Genomic DNA, 15791 nt, shown 5'->3' with positions numbered 1-15791 from the left:
TCCTACAGGTCCCGCCTCCAAACCGCACCGCAGTGGCCACGCCCACTCGGCTCAAATCTGGCCCGCCTCGTCGCTTCCCGATCCGGGTCTTCCGGTACAGGCAGTAAGCCACGCCCCTTCCGGGCCTTCCGGGCCGGTCTCCCCCGACGGACTCGGTCCCCCTGAGCCCTCCTGATAGCCAGGTTATCGGGCTGTGTCTCCGACCCCTTTCCTTAGGCTTGGCCTGTGCTCTCTCCGGCATTCCGCCTCTGGATGGCCGCTCGTACCACGATAATCACCTGGTAGTCAACGTTTCCTCCAGTCAATCGTATGCAGGCTGAGGGCGCCATCTTCCCGAAAGCTCCTTGGTGTACTTCCGCCGTACGGCCTCTCTCATTGGTCAGTGCTGCCTCGCTTCCGCCTAATTGTACGCTGATTGGTGTTCGTCAGCGACCAAACCCGCCTCCCTCGGCGCTAATGATTGGCTGCATCTTGGGTAAGTAATTTAAGGGTCCCCAGCGCCAACTCTAGTCTGTTAGTAACTCGGGGAGGCGGGTGTCGGCTCCGGTCTAGTGTATCCTTTTCTTTCTTTCTTCTTCTTTTTTTCATTTTGCTTTTCTCTCCTTCCTGCTCGGGCCTGAGAAAACATGTGTGCACAGTGACGTAAGGTTAATGGTCAGTAATCAATAAGTAGAACTAGATGAAGCAAGAATCTCAACCAGCCCTGGTTACACTTTAAAAAGGGGGGGGGGGGAGGTGCCGAAGGGTTAGCTCAGCGGCTAAAAGGACCCAGGTTCGGTTCCAGCACTCACATAGTGGTTCATAACCAATTGTAACTCCAGTTTCATGGGATCGGACGGCCTCATTTGAGCTCTACCTGTATGTGATTCATACACGTGCAGACAAGACACTCGACGTACGTGAATAAATCTAAAGAGTTTTTTTGTTGGTTTGGTTTGGTTTTTTCGAGACAGGGTTTCTCTGTAGTTTTGGAGCCTGTCCTGGAACTAGCTCTTGTAGACCAAGCTGTTCTTGAACTCACAGAGATCCGCCTGCCTCTGCCTCCTGAGTCCTGGGATTAAAGGCATGTGCCACCACCGCCCTGCCTAAAGAGATTTTTAAAAAAGATTTGTTATGTATACAGAGTTCTGTCTGCACGTGTGCCTGCACACCAGAAGAGGGCATCAGATCTCATTGTTGATGGTTGTGAGCCGCCATATGGTTGCTGGAGATTGAAAACAGGACCTCTGAAAGAGCAGTTAATGCTCTTGACCTCTGAGCCATCTCTCAAGACTTAAAAGAGACTTTCTTTTTTTTTCTTCTTTTTTTTTTCTTTTTGGAATTGTGAAACAGTTCAGGCTATCCTTGAACTAACTGTAGATCAGGCTGGCCTTGAACTCACCGAGATCCACCTGCCTTTGCCTCCCAAGTCTTGTGCCCACAAGGCCCATTAGTTAATGATTGCTAGGGAGAGATATTTTCTTCATTGGAATAACCACTATTAAGTGGCCTGCGCTCCTGGAAGCAGCAGTAATAAAACTTACTGATTCACCAAAAAACAAAACACAACAACAACAAAGAACCACCAAGAAATCAGGAGAACTACCTGGGAAGGGGAAAGGACCCACAGGAGTGGGGGACAAGAGACATAGTGGTGGTGAATGTGTCAAACATATGAAAATGCCATGATGAGATCATTTTATTTATATAAAATTATCAATAATTAGTATGATGATTAGGGAAAAATGAAATAACAAAGATAAAAACATGAGAGAATAACAAGTAGAAGTCAGGCACATTCGTGTAAGCCCCAGGTACTAAAGGCAGGCGAGGTGGATTGCCACAAGTTTGAAACTAACTTGATCTGTTACACATAGGGAGTTTTCTGCCAGCCAAGGCTACAGAGTGAAACCTTGTCTTAAAAACACACACACATCAGGCTGGGCGGTGGGGGCACACGCCTTTAATCCCTGCACTCCGGAGGCAGAGACAGGTGAATCCCTGTGAGTTCGAGGCCAGCCTGGACCACAAGAGCTAGTTCCAGGACAGCTAGGACTGTTACACAGGGAAACCCTGGCTCGAAAAACAACAACAACAAAAAACAAACAAAAAACCCCACAAACGGGGGCTGGAGAGATGGCTCAGTGGTTAAGAGCACTGGCTGCTCTTCCAAAGGTCCTGAGTTCAATTCCCAGCAACCACATGGTGGCTCACAACCATCTGTAATGAGGTCTGGTGCCCTCTTCTGGCCTGCAGACATACACACAGACAGAATATTGTATACATAATAAATAAATAAATAAATAAATAAATTAAAAAAAACCCCACAAACATTGGAGGGGAGGGGGGTTGACATGATGGCAGGCACCTCAGATCCAAGCACTCTAAGATCCAGGTAGAGGCAGGTGGATGTCTGAGTTTGAGGGAGCCAGGGCTACATAGTGAGACCCTATCGAAACAAAATAAAAACAAAACCAACGACAGTGGACTGGCCAGTACAGAAGTTTGTGTGGAGCCCAAAGACGTGAATTGGATTCCTAGGACTCACATGGTAGGAGGAGAGAAGCACCCTCTACATGAGCTGAGCTAAATGCATATATGCACATGTACAATGTACATGTGTGTACATGTGCGTGTGTGTAATACGTGCAAAAAATTAAAATCTGAGTGTTTTATGGAAAGCCTTTCCTGAAAACTGTATTTTCCTTTTATCATGCTTTTGCTTTGTTTTATTTCTTTTTTGTGTTACTGAGGATTGAACCCAGGGTCTTACTCTTGATAGACAAGTACTCAACCACTGAGCTACATTCCTAGTCTGTAGACAGAAGTTTCTGTCCCTCCCAGTCCTTCTGTCCTTCCCAAATAAACACACAGAGGCTTCTATTAATTATAAACTGTTTGGCCTATTGCTCGGGCTTATAACTACCTCTTCCAACTTAAATTAGCCCATATTCTTATCTATGTTTAGCCATGTGGCTTGGTACCTTTTCTCAGTAAGGCATTCTCATCTTGCTTCCTCTGCATCTGGCTGGTGACTGCCTCTCTGCCTTTCCAGAATTCTCCTCTTCCCAGAATTCTCCTAGTCTGGTTGTCCCACCTATACTTCCTGCCTGGCTATTGGCCAATCAGTGTTTTATTAAACCAGTACAAGTGGCAAATCTTTACAATGTACAAGAGCATTGTCCCCCAGTGTCCTTTTAAAATTTTTATTGTGAGACTAGGGCTAAGTTGCCTAGACTGACCTTGAACTTGCAGATCTGTTTCTGTCCTTGAGGTAGCTGGGATAACCACCACACCTGGCTATTGTCTTGCTTTTGTTGTTGTTGTTTTTGTTTTTCTGAGACAGTTTCTCTGTTAGCCCTGGCTGTCCTGCAACCTGTTAGACCAGGCTGGCCTTGAACTCACAGAGATCCTCCTGTCTCTGCCTCCTGAGTGCTGAGACCAGAGGTGTGCACCACCACCACCACCGTCTGACTTCGTCTTGCTTTTTTCATAGCACATTTCTTCATACTTTAATAATTTGTTGACTCTTTCCTCCAGAGAATTTCCTCTCAAAAACAGGGGCATTTATTTTCTGATGTGTTTTCAGTACTTAAAACATAATCTGCCGTTTGGCAAGGACAAAGGAATGAATTAGATGACCTTTGAGCAGAGGTCTGACTAGACTTAGGAAGGAATCAAATGTATTTATGGGAAAGAATTCCAGAAGGAGGGATAGCAAAATCCTAAGCCCAACTGTCCTGGAGGTGGGGATAGCTGACAAGCACCGGCCTGCGTTGTCATCCTTAAGCAAAAATGCTGAGCACAGCAGTGCATTCTTAGAATCCCACAGGAGGCACTCTGTTCAAAACAGGGGCAGGGGAGGGAGGGTGGAGCTGGAGGGATGACTCAGGGGTTGCTCTTCTAGAGGACACAAGTTTGGTTCCCAGCATCCATGTTAGGCAGCTCTCAGCCATCTGTAACTCCAGCTGCAGGGGACCCAACACCCTCTTCTGGCCTCTTTGGGCACACACACACCCTTTTTCTTTTTTAATTATAATATCAAAAGAAACAAGAGGTGGATGGTGATCTTGAAGATGACTCCTTTGGCTTTCTTTTTTTAAAAAAAAATATTTATTTATTTATTTATTATGTATACAATATTCTGTCTGTGTATATGCCTGCGGGCCAGAAGAGGGCACCAGACCCCCATTACAGATGGTTGTGAGCCACCATGTGGTTGCTGGGAATTGAACTCAGGACCTTTGGAAGATCAGGCAACGCTCTTAACCTCTAAGCCATCTCTCCAGCCCTCCCTTGGCTTTCTAAACACGTGTGCATACATATACAAATGGATATGAGAGAGAGAGAGAGAGAGAGAGAGAGAGAGAGAGAGAGAGAGAGAGAGAGAGAGAAAGCTGAGCTGAATGGGAAACAATGAGTCACCAGAAATAACAGTAAGTGAGGAGGAAGGAGGGAGGCTGGAAAGGTAAAACTGAGATCTATTTGGAGAACTATCCTCAGAATGCTACAAATTAATTCATTTATTTATTAATACTTTATTTTATGTGCATTGGTGTTTTGCCTGCATGTATATTGGTATGAGGGTGTCAGAAGCCCAGGAATTGGCGTCACAGACAGTTGTGAGCTGCCATGTGGGTCCTGGGAATTGAACCCGGGTCCTCTGGAAGAACAGTCAGTGCTCTTTGCCACTGAGCCATCTTTCCAGCCCTGTTTATTTTATATGTGTGTGTTTGTGCATTTGTACAAATAGAGGACGGACGACTTGCAGGTGGGTTCTCTCCTGAAGACAGAGCTCAGGTCGTCAGGCTTGGCAGCATGCCATCTCCATGGCCCAGTTCTCAATATTTGGATCAGTGGAGTGTTAGTACCTAGCTGACATTCCTCTAACTTCTCTTTGCTTTTCCCAGACAGGGTTTTTATGTGTTGCCTGGCTGTTTTGGAACCCATGTAGACCAGGCTGGCCTCAAACTCAGAGTCTGCTTGCTTCTGCCCTGAGTGCTGGGATTAAAGGCATGAGCGAACATAGCCCAGCTCTTCTAACTTAAATCATGATACTCAGTCTTATATAACTCAGATTTGGCCTCCAATTACTATATAGCCCAGGCTGGCTTTGAACTCCCGATCACCTTACCTCCACCTCCCAAGTACTTTGATTACAGGTGGCACACACTCAGCTTCTAGTTAGGATTTGGGGCCAGGGTGGGGGGACGGCTGGTGTTTAAGATTTTTTTTTAATGCATTTGGATGATTTGCCTGCATATACACTGCTGCCTGCAGAGGCCAAAAGAGGCCATTGGATCTCCTGGAACTGGTTACAAAATATTGTGAGCATGTGGGTGCCGGGATTTTGAGACAGGGTTTCCTAGTAGCTATGAAGCTAGTCCTGGAACTTGCTCTGTAGAGCAGGCTGGCCTCAAACTCAGAGATCCACCTACCTCTACCTCCTGAGTGCTGTGATCAAAGGCGTGTGCCACCACTCCCTGGCCCCTACCCTGAGTTCCTAAAGCAGGCTGAAGATGTCGCTCAGTGGTAGAGTACTTGCCTAGCATGTGGAAGTCCGAGTTCATCTTCTAGTACTTTTTCCTTCTACCCCAAGGAAAAAATATTCTGAAACCCAAGATGCACGCCCCCACGCAACCATAGAACTGATATACGATCCCTTCCTGAGTTACGAAACATTTATTGGGTTGAGAGCACCACACTCAGGCTGCATCTGGCTGGGACCTCAGGCAGCTGGCCTAGGGAAGGAGGGACACTTCCTCTTGCTCAGGTTATTGAGGATCTGGTCCTGGTTGGGCTTGTAGGGAACCACAAAGCTGTCTGGAGGGAGGACGGGGCCTCTGCTTTCTTCCAGCTGGCCCATCAGCAGGTAACTGGCTCCTGGACGGGAGAGAGGAGATTGAGAGCTCGGAGTTACTAAGAGCTGGTGACACCTTCTTGACCAGGTCTGGCACCTTCATGACTCCAGGGCATTCGCTCGGTATACATCCTCATTTCCCATGCCCCTTACCTTTCTTCATGGGGGGCATCTGCCTGCAGGGCACATAGAACTTCAGAGGGGTGTCCCTGGGCGGAGAGGGCAGATCTAGGCCTCCGCTTTTGTAGACACCGAGGAGATTGATGGTGACGGTGAGGCCCTCACCTGGGCCACGGACCATGGTCTTCACCGTTCCGGTCACCACTGTGGAAGGGTGGGGGTGAGAGACAAGAGTCAGGTGGCTGGAGCTGGGCTTGGATGAGGGCCTAGAGAGTCGGGAGGGCAGGATGGAGGGTCTTACCCAGACTACTGGCACAGAAGTTGCTCTGCAAGGTGCCCACCCGCTTGTACTGCTTTGGACAGGTGACACTGGATGCATCTAGGAGAGACGGGGTTGCTTGTGGAGGGCAGGAGGACCATCTGCCTCACATCGGCCTATTTGCTCCTTTATTTGTAGCGCTAGGAATGGAGCCAGAGTCTGGTGCATGCTAGGCAGGAACTCTAGAGCTGAGCCACACCCTTCGGCCCTCCCCGGAGGGTTCTAGGCAACCACCTTGCCGCTGAATCACACCTGAGATCCTCACTAGAGGATTCTGGGACAGACATTCTACAGCCAAGACAAGCTTCCAGCCCCTCATTGTGAGGCTCTTAGGAAAGAGCTACCTCTGAGCCGTGCCTTCAGCCTTGCCTGGGAGATTCTAGCAAACCCTGCCCTAGCTGTCACATGTGAAATTACAGCAGCCTTATGGATGGAAACTCAGAGCTCCACAGAGAGTGGCTTCCCAGCACCAGTTCCAGACACTGACGGGAGACCAGCATCATGGGTGTTGAATGAATGAATGAATGAATGAATGAATGCTGACCCAAGGAGGAGCTTAGTGCTTTAGTTCATGCCCTTTCTTCCACTTTTTATTTTTTTAAAAATATTTATTTATTTATTATATATAGAATATTCTGTCTGCTTGTATGCCTGAAGGCCAGAAGAGGGCACCAGACCTCATTACAGGTTGTAAGCCACCCTGTGGTTGCTGGGAATTGAACTCAGGACCTTTGGAAGAGCAGGCAATGCTCTTAACCACTGAGCCACCTCTCTAGTACCTTCTGCCACCTTTTCACACTCACCCAGGACCGCTGGAGTTTCCTGTGTATTTGGGGAGCTCTCTGGTTTCTCTGCAGGTTGGGATTTAGGTTTGGCGGGTGGTTTGACTTTGGGCCCAGTTCCTGTCTTTGGGTCAGAGCGGGATGGGGGACCAGACTGGACATCTTCCCCTGGGCTTGAGGCTGGCCCCTTTTCCACGGCATCCCGTGGCAGGGTCTTGTAGGAAGCCGAGAAGCCATCTGCGGTGACACTGAGATCTGATACAAACTGGACCAAGAGCTCATTCCCTTCAGAGGAGATGGGACTGCAGTGGGCAGACGAGAATTGGTTGAGGCATCAAGGCAGACTGTGTACCCTATTCTGTCCCCCAGTGGTCAACCTGAAGCTCGTCCTCTGACGCCAGAGTCCCCTGAGGCTCTGTGGACTTCAGAAGACACGCTAAACTTTTGCCAGCTCCTATACTTGCTCAGACTAATGGTTTGGAATCCTAGAGCTCAGATCTTGCCTGGTCAGCCGAGCCTCCCTCTAACCCTGCATGGCCTTTGACAACTGCTCACAGGGATGAGGAGTTAGCCCCAGCAGTGCCCCGCCAAGGACCCATCCCTCACCTAGGGGCCTTGTCTCCGCAGAATTTCCCCAGCCTCTTCGAGTCATCGCTCACAGCCCCGTTGAACACGCTGACGGAGTCATAGCGGCAGTATGTGTCTGGCTCCACATCGAACTTCCCAAAGGTTAGCAGGATCACCTGGGAGAGGCATTGGCTGCGTAGCAGGACAGGTCAAGGCGGACCGAATAGTGTCCTGCACCTCTCCAGCCCCGGGAGTACTTGGCAGTAGCATAGTCAGTCCCCCTGTTCCCGCTTCAATGTTCTTACACTGCTAGCCTAAGGGTCTCACACACACATACACACACTCACACATACACACACACACACACACATACACCCCTATTCCATACAGGGAGCATCCCTTTGCCCAGGTGGGCAAGGCCAAGTGCATTTTAGCTCACTCCTAATGAACAGAACTCCACCCCATTGAGTTACACACACACACACACACACACACACACACACACACACACACGAGTTCCTCAGGACCCAGTACTTCCCTCCCCTAAGACCAGTAGTTGCACTTCTTTTTTGCTTGCATGTAAGCTGGTCTGGGTCTGGTTTTGCCCTCTACCAGGGCAAGCTCAGGGATCAGGACACAGACGTTGGATACAATGCTGCTGGCTGTCCGCTTTAAGGATGCCGCCTGGGTGCTGGTGGGCAGCCTAGGCGAGAGGTCAGTACCTGGTCTGCGGGTGCAATGATGTGCCAGGAACAGCTGATGCCTGGGGGGTAATCCGACTCAGGCCAGTTGGGCGTGGTCAGGGTTCCCTGCGCCTTCTCCATCCGCCCCCCGCAAAACTGGTGCTCTGAGAAGGGGAGAGAGGGACCGGGTGGGGGGCGGTGGAGACCCTCGGTCAGCTAGAGTAGAAAGCTCTAGACTGGGAGCTTTCAGGCAGCTAGAAGTCTGGATCTCAAGATGAGGGGACAAGAAGGGGAACAGCGGAGCGGGCGGGTCAACAAACAGCTGGGAAGACGGGGCTGGGGCGCCCAACAGAGAGGAAACGATTAAATGGATCCCTTCTGCCCCCTCCCCAACCCGCGGCCACACCACGCCTCTTCCCCTAGGAGATCCCATCTCTCCATCCCGGCCTAGCAGAAGAATCCTCTAAAGCAGGCTAGAGAGCTCTCACGTTGGGAGGGTTCCCTCCCCTCTGATGAGGTCTCTGCCTGAAACATTCCAGAGAGACTTGTGCTGCCGGGAGGGGGTGATGGGACCGCAATCGGGATCCCAGAACTGGGTATAGGGGGCTCCAGATGAGGGAATCCTAGTCCCCCAGCTTCAGGGTGCCCCCCTTACTCCTGTCAGAGGAGCCCGATTGCGGAGGGGGGCGGGCAGTTACTCACCGTCCCAGTAACCCCAGGCCGCCCATTCCACCCGCGGGTCCATGACCCATTTCCGCCTCGCACCTGGGGGAGGCCCTGGAAGAGGGGTAGGTGGGAGCGGGAGGGGGAGAGAAGACCAGGAGGAGGGACTGAAGGGGCGGTTAGTGAGAAGAAAGGGAGTAATGGTGGCCCTAACTCTTGGGAATAATCTGGGGAGGGTCGAGGTTAGGGCAGGGGTGGGGACCTGAACGGGGGTGGGGCCAAGAGAGGGGAAACAGGAGGTAAGGATGCTCACCAGAGCCTGAGGTGGCCCGACCGCTGTACCAGAGCAGGAAGCCTCGTCCCCCAGTGCCCTCATCCGTTGTCATCCTTAAAGTCACCTGATTGCCAGGTGCAACTACAGGTGCAGGCCGGAAGGTGCCACAGAAGCGTCCCAGTCGCTGGCCTGAGGTCCCAGATCCAGCAAAGACCTCCAGAGCATCATAGCGGCAGGAAGGGTGGAGCTCCATATCGAAGACTCGGAAGGACAGGGACACAGTCTGGCCCTCAGGCACCTGACAGAAGGGGAATGGCGGACCGCCCAAAATCAGGTCCCAAACAACCCTAACAGTGGGCATCACCCCTCCCCAGGTACTTCTAGAGTAATAGCGGTAGCAGGAAAGGCCAGTGCAACACAAAGGACCTGGTCTCTACTCCCAGCTTGTGGTCTCTGAAAGGGGAGAACTGGAGCAAGTTAGGAGTAGAGATTCAACATTTGCTACCATTAAAAAACAACAAAACCCAAACCAAACAACTAAAAAAAAACAAAAACAAAAACAAAGGCTTAAGCTAGTTTGGCAGCCCACTTTTGTAATCCCAGGATTTACCGTGCTGAATCAGAGGACTGCCTCAAAATTTAAAGGTCAGCCTACGCTACACAATGAGACCCTGACTCCAAAAACAAAGAATTAAGGTTCAGCACCATGAGTGCATATCCATGATTCCAGCTATTTGGGAAGCAAAGGCAGGGGGATCATAAACACAAGGCCCATAATTTACAAAGACCCTGGCTCAGAAATAAAAGGTGAAGGGGTGTAGGGAGATGGCTCAGTGGGTAAAAGTGCTTGCTCAGGTTCGAATGCCCAGAACCCATATAAAAGGCCACACTAGGGCTCCACACTAGGCCTGGGACCCTAGCCCTGTGGGGGGCAGAGACAGCAGGGCCACTGGGGCTTGCTGACCTTCAGACTAGCTCTAGATTTAGAGACTGTCTCAGGGAAACAAGGCGGAGAGCGGTGGAGCTCTGGAACACCCCACATACCACTCTGACCCCTGTACACATGCATGAGTATGCACACGCATGCACAACACACACACAAAGAGAAAAACAAACAAAAAGCCTAAATGAGGGTTGGAGAGATGGCGCAGAGGTTAAGAGCACTGGCTGCTCTTCCAAAGGTCCTGAGTTCAGTTCCCAGCAAACCACATGGTGGCTCACAACCATCTGTAATGAGATCTGGCACCGTCTCTTGGCAAGTGTATATAATAAAAAAATAACTTTAAAAAATTATGTGATTAAATTAGTGGAACAATTTTGAAAAAAAAAAAAAAACTGAATGAATCAATGGCTGGGATGTACCTTATTGGTAAAGCCCTGACCTAACGTGCAGAAAACCGAGGGTTCCGTTTCCAGTAGTGGGGGAGGACAAAAGGGTGGGAAGGTCAGGATAAGTCAGAGCATGTTACTGTGGAGCCTGACACCCATGTGACCAAAGGGTTTCCCAGACCTGATGCCTGGTGGTGGGGAGGGTACCCTGAGCTGTCAGGGTTGTGCCGGGAGAATGATGAAAGGCAGTGATGGCCGGAGGGACCTTCTCACCGTTATTGTCCAGATGCACTTCTTGTTTGGGGGGTAGAGGTTGGGGAAACCCTCACTTGCCACGTAACCCGACTCTCCCGTCACGTCCCCTCCACACAGGAACACAGGTCTGGAGGACAGAAGAGGCGTCAGTGAGAACCACTAGAGAACAATTCACGAGACTATGAAGCCCCAGGCAATACAGGAGGATGGTGCCGGAGAGGCCCCCATCCTGTGGGACAGGGAATCCTGCCCAAGGACCAGGGGAAGTGGGGCTAGGCAATGGGGCCATCTCTCCAGCCCCTAGAGGCTCCACCCCCACGCCGACAGGAATTCCCGGAATCCTCCTCTGTCCCCCCCCCCCCTCGCTTTCTCAACCCCCTCCTTGCCCTGCCTGGCAGTCAAGGACAGGAGCCGCGCCTAACTACTTCCAGATGTGACAAGCCATGAGGCCATGGGGGGGAGGGGGCCAGAGAGATGAGGGGAGCACCAGTGGACATACAGTTAGGGGCTCCCACCTTCACCCTGCTCCGGTTCCAGCTAAGGACCAGTATCTGACTTTCTGCTTGCTGCCCTTCCCCCAGTCTCATTTCCTGAATGTCAGCTAAAAGAAGTTCAAGGTCTTGGCTTTCTGGGTTCAAACTCCTTGGAGAGGCATGGCTCTGGGTGGAAAGGGAGATTTAGGGCAGGAGGACGGTATTGAAGGACTGGGAACGGCGGCAGTCTGCAGACCAGCATGGCTTTGCAGCAGACAGGGAGACCAGGAGTCTTAGAGGAAGATGAGATGCGAAGGGGTTGCTGGCAGAAGAGCTCCCAAGACCCACAGGCGCAGCCCTCCCAGGAAGTCACCAGCATTCTGCAGCTCCCTCTGGAAGCCATCTGACAGACATGAAACCTACCTGGTGTAGTTGGGGGTCTGACCTCGGGCAAGGGGCAGTACCCAGGCCACAAGGAATGGCCCCAGGAAGGAGGTGAGGGCAGCAGGCAGCATTGTGTAGGGGAAAGTACTGGAAGTAGCAGCTGAGTTCAGCAGCAGCACCAACACCAGCAGCAGCAGCAGCAGCAGCAGCAGCAGCAGCACCAGCAGGATAATCAGTACCAGATGAGGCAGCCCTGGGCGTGTGGGCGTGGGGACTGGCCAACTGGGCGGGCAGCAGGGGAGGCGGGACAGGGAGACAGCTGGGACAGTGGTGAGTCCCTGCAGGGGCCTCTCTAGGTCTTGGACATGTATTGATGGACCAAGGGATGCTGGGAGCAACAAGGGGCAGATAGAACATCATCTCCATCAAATGATGTCATCTGCCACTCCACTCTGTCCTGTGCCTGAGAACCTGGTCTTTCCTGGAGAGTTTCAGGCAGACTGGACTGCTTCACCTGTTGCTTTCTGAGCATCCAGAGAGGATGTCCTTCTTGAGTCTCTTGGCCATTCACCGTCCCACTGGATGGTGGTTGTTATTGCTTAAGACCATCTTGCCATGAAGCCCTGGCTAGCCAGAACTTTCAATCCTCCTGCCTCAACTTCCCAAGTGCTGGGATTACGGGCCTGCACCCTTTAGTTAGGCTCTTCTGCACCTGCTTATGACTTTCCCTTTAACACTTGGTGAATATTACAGGCCAAGGAAGGAAAAGTTCTGACTCCTTATTTTCTCTTCCAACTATTTTAAGGTACTGGAGAAGGGTTATGGGAGGCATGGAGTATCCCTTTCCCTGAGCAAAGAGGGGAAGGAGCAGAAAGTAAGGGAACAGACAGGAAAGACTGGGCTTGGAATGTCGAGGTCCAACCCCAACATAAATTATCTCTCTGGACTGGTGTGGAGGTGTGGGAATAATTGAGACACAGTTCACACAGCAATATCGGAAGGGAGTCTCAGGGTCCATCCAAATCCTGAAGATCACCCACGTTTATTCTCAAAACAGCTTTCATCTCCACAGGTAAACGGAGGGGGAAGTTCACTAGCATTTATTAGCAGGACTGAAGTCATCAGCTTGGATTGACACCTCTTCCCAGCGAGCCCCATAATCACAAAGAAGGGAGCAGAACCACATTAGCTATCCTGACCCAGGAGCCAGCCAGTCTGTACGTGCTATTGTGACCTCAGGTGCGACTGTGGTTTGAGAGCCCGGCTGCCGATACAGTGCAGAAATGTGTGGCCTGTATAACATTGCCCCACCCTGGAAACCAACGGGAAGAGGAGAGAACAGGAGCTGACTTCACGGGACTCGGGGCTAGGGCATGGCCCTTCCGGAAGTAGAGGTGAAGACTGGACTGCTGGGCTAATCCAGGCACCACGACAGCGCACCTGTAACCCTAGCGCTCTGCAGCTGGAGTCAGGGTGAGTAAAGAGGTCAGCCTGGGCCGCACAGTGAGACTCTGTCACACACAAAATGAGCAGACTCCAGTTAAGGTTCCAGACCCAGCGCAGGCTCCACACCGGGGAAGGAAGGTTTGTTGACTGGGTTATCCCATAGGGCAGTGAACTTTCTGGAGTGAGCTGGGGTGCTGACACTTCTCAGTAAACCAACAGGTTGGGCTCCTTCTGTCTTTCCTCCCTCACTGGCCAGGGCCCCCTCCATCCCTTGCCTCCCACAAGGCCCCAGGGTTTCAAAAGAGGCCTTCCTTTAGCCTTTTATTCTATTGTCCATCAAATTTCTTGTCCATGATAGTCAGGTTGGGGGCTCCTCCTGGGCAGCCCCCTAAATATTTAAAAAATATTTCCCTACCCTACCACCCTACGCTACCCTGGCATGTCCAGCACTGCTCTCCACAGCTCGCCCCCCGCCCCACCCCCACCCCAGTGTATACACAATGTTGCTTGCCACTCCGTCTCTCCTCAGCCCCTAGCCCAGTGCCTGATGTCCTTCAGGAATACAGGCTAGGAGGAGGGGGTCAGCTCTCAGGGTTTGAGGTGACTGGGCTACTCCCAGTAGCAGCCCTCTGTAGCATGTCCAGTGCTTCCCAGAAGAAATCTTTCTGAGCGGCCATCAAAGGCATCCAGCCCACAATCTCCTTCATCTTCGCCATTCGGTCCTGCAACGTGAGGCAACTGTGGATCTGGCTGAGGTACTCCTCACAGGCCTGGGCTGTCCCCCGAGGGTCTTGGAAGGCAACGGTCCCCTGGCTAGGTTCAGGGCTTCCCCCTACCCTGCTGGCTGGCAGGTCGCGATAGACTGGGCACTGTTCGATGTCGTGGCTGGACAGTATATAGAGGCACTCTCTGGTGGAGCAGAGGGAGCAGGCACACAAGGGGACCTTAGAGGAGAGAAGGGGTGGGGCTGAGGCAGGCTTAACCCTGCCAGGGCCTTCCTGGAAGCTGGCTAAGCCTGATGCTGTATTGATCCCTCTCAGACAGGCCCTGAACCAGCAAGTGAGCTTGCTATGTTCCAGGACCATGTGAACTTGGGTGAAACCAGCAGAGGCAGCAAAGGAGAGAGCAGGGAGCTCAGGAAAGGGAGATTTCATGATACAGGGGAAATGGAACCAATGGGTCCCTTGAGGGATCCCAGGTGTAAGTTGGGCATGGTGACACAGGAGAGCCAGGAAAGTCTAGAGTTTAAGCCCGGCCTGGGCTTCACATTGAGAATCTCCTTAAAAAAGGAACCCAGTGAGATGGCTTCCCTTGCTGCCAAGCATGGTGACCAACATCGAGGAAGGAGAGACCTGCCTTTCACCCGCTGTCCTCTGCCCTCCACAGGTGCACTGTGGCACAGCCCCTCCCCGACCAATTTTAAAGACTTTTTGAGAGAAGGCAGGTAAGTCCTGGCTACGGTCCTGACGGCCACCTGGCTCTATTGCTCTGCCCTCCCTGTCCATTCGCTCGCCGGACTCTGCTCTGACCTTGATATGCAGCTTGACGAAGGAGGCGCTCCCCTTAGGCCAGCCAGGAAGGCGGCCTCCGGCCCCACAGCCGCACCCCAGCAGCTCCTTGCTGAAATCCGAGGTCTGACTCAGCACCAAGGAATGGTTGAGGCCACACCACAGGGCGATGGGACGGTGTAGATAATGAACCTGAGGACAGACAGACAACATGGCCAGGGGCTTTAAGGTAGGAAGGTTGACTGGAGGCTTGGGGCAGACAGCTGTTTTGGGAGTTGGAAGAAAAGAGGGTCCTGTTCCTGCTCTACAAACTGGCAGCTTTCAGTCCCCCTTCCTGTGCCCACAGAGCCCCCAAAGACTGACTACATGGGTTCTGGTCCTTGGTAAAAACTTCATGTCTTGCTCCTCATGAAATATGCTCTTCCTTAAGGACAAGACCTGATGCCCTCTTCTGGCTTCCCCGGGTACCTGCACACATGTTTGTATGGACACACATGTGCATTCTTGCACGTGCAATACATACACAGTAAAAAAAATCTTTAATTACAAAAAGCCAACAAGTAACACTTAAAAAGTCAGCCAGGCACAAAAAAGCAGGGGGATTAAAGTGAGTTCCAGTTCAATCCAGGCTACATGGTAAGAGTTTATCTCAAAAAACTGTTTTTTGTTTGTTCTGTTTTTATTGCATTTGTTCGTATGTGATGCAGTGTGCACAGCACTCATGTGAAGGTCACCTATCAGTTCTGAGATCCGCATATTCACATATTCTCTCGGTCCATCCTGTGGGTCCCCGGGACTGAACTCAGATCAACTGGCTTGGTAGCAAGTGCTGAGCCATTTCCAGGTCTGTTCATTTTGGGAAGGCTCATGTGGTGGTTTCAATGAGAATGGCCTCCACAGGCTTATAATCTGAAGGCTTGGTCTCCAGGGAGTGGGACTGTTTGAGAAGGATCAAAGGATTAAAAGGGGTGGCCTTGGAGGAAGTGTGTTGTTAAGGGTGGGCTTTGAGGTTTCAAAAGTCCCTGCCAGGCCTATTCTCTCTTCTCTTTCTCTCTTCTCTCTTCTCTCTCCTCTCTCCTCTCTCCTCTCTCCTCTCTCCTCTCTCCTCTCTCTCTCTCTCTCTCTCTCTCTCTCTCTCTCTCTCTCTCT

At 51.4% G+C, this 15791-nt stretch overlaps 2 protein-coding genes and 1 long non-coding RNA gene across 3 annotated transcripts in view; 1 reads left to right on the top strand and 2 right to left on the bottom strand.

Moving 5' to 3' along the window:
- Positions 1 to 5646: 5646 nt before the first annotated feature.
- On the bottom strand, positions 5647 to 11932 carry Pcolce (procollagen C-endopeptidase enhancer). Its single transcript, XM_050131145.1, has 9 exons — positions 11728 to 11932; positions 10850 to 10958; positions 9287 to 9545; positions 8350 to 8474; positions 7667 to 7803; positions 7082 to 7362; positions 6261 to 6338; positions 5993 to 6163; positions 5647 to 5862 (listed from the first exon to the last, which is right to left on the bottom strand). Exons 1-9 carry the CDS (start codon positions 11817 to 11819, stop codon positions 5708 to 5710), a joined length of 1407 nt encoding a protein of 468 aa, XP_049987102.1. The 5' UTR covers positions 11820 to 11932; the 3' UTR covers positions 5647 to 5707.
- Positions 11933 to 12700: 768 nt separating this feature from the next.
- LOC126493996 (uncharacterized) overlaps positions 12701 to 15791 on the top strand; it is a 10600-nt gene continuing 7509 nt past the window's right edge. The window contains exons 1-2 of the long non-coding RNA XR_007589904.1: positions 12701 to 13161; positions 14521 to 14578. This is a non-coding gene — a long non-coding RNA (uncharacterized lncRNA). The remainder of the gene's footprint in view (positions 13162 to 14520; positions 14579 to 15791) is intronic.
- Positions 13610 to 15791, bottom strand: part of Fbxo24 (F-box protein 24) — a 13166-nt gene continuing 10984 nt past the window's right edge. The window contains exons 9-10 of the mRNA XM_050131147.1: positions 14664 to 14834; positions 13610 to 14078 (exon numbers count right to left, since the gene is read on the bottom strand). Coding sequence (XP_049987104.1) covers positions 13716 to 14078; positions 14664 to 14834 — 534 coding nt within the window. The 3' untranslated portion in view covers positions 13610 to 13715. The remainder of the gene's footprint in view (positions 14079 to 14663; positions 14835 to 15791) is intronic.

This window comes from Alexandromys fortis, unplaced genomic scaffold (genome assembly GCF_014885135.2).
Source record: "Alexandromys fortis isolate MF-2015 unplaced genomic scaffold, M_Fortis_MF-2015_v1.1 scaffold_370, whole genome shotgun sequence".
Lineage (NCBI taxonomy): Eukaryota > Metazoa > Chordata > Mammalia > Rodentia > Cricetidae > Alexandromys > Alexandromys fortis.
The sequence above is the reverse complement of the archived record's forward strand: the minus strand, read 5'-3'. Positions and strand labels throughout refer to the sequence as shown.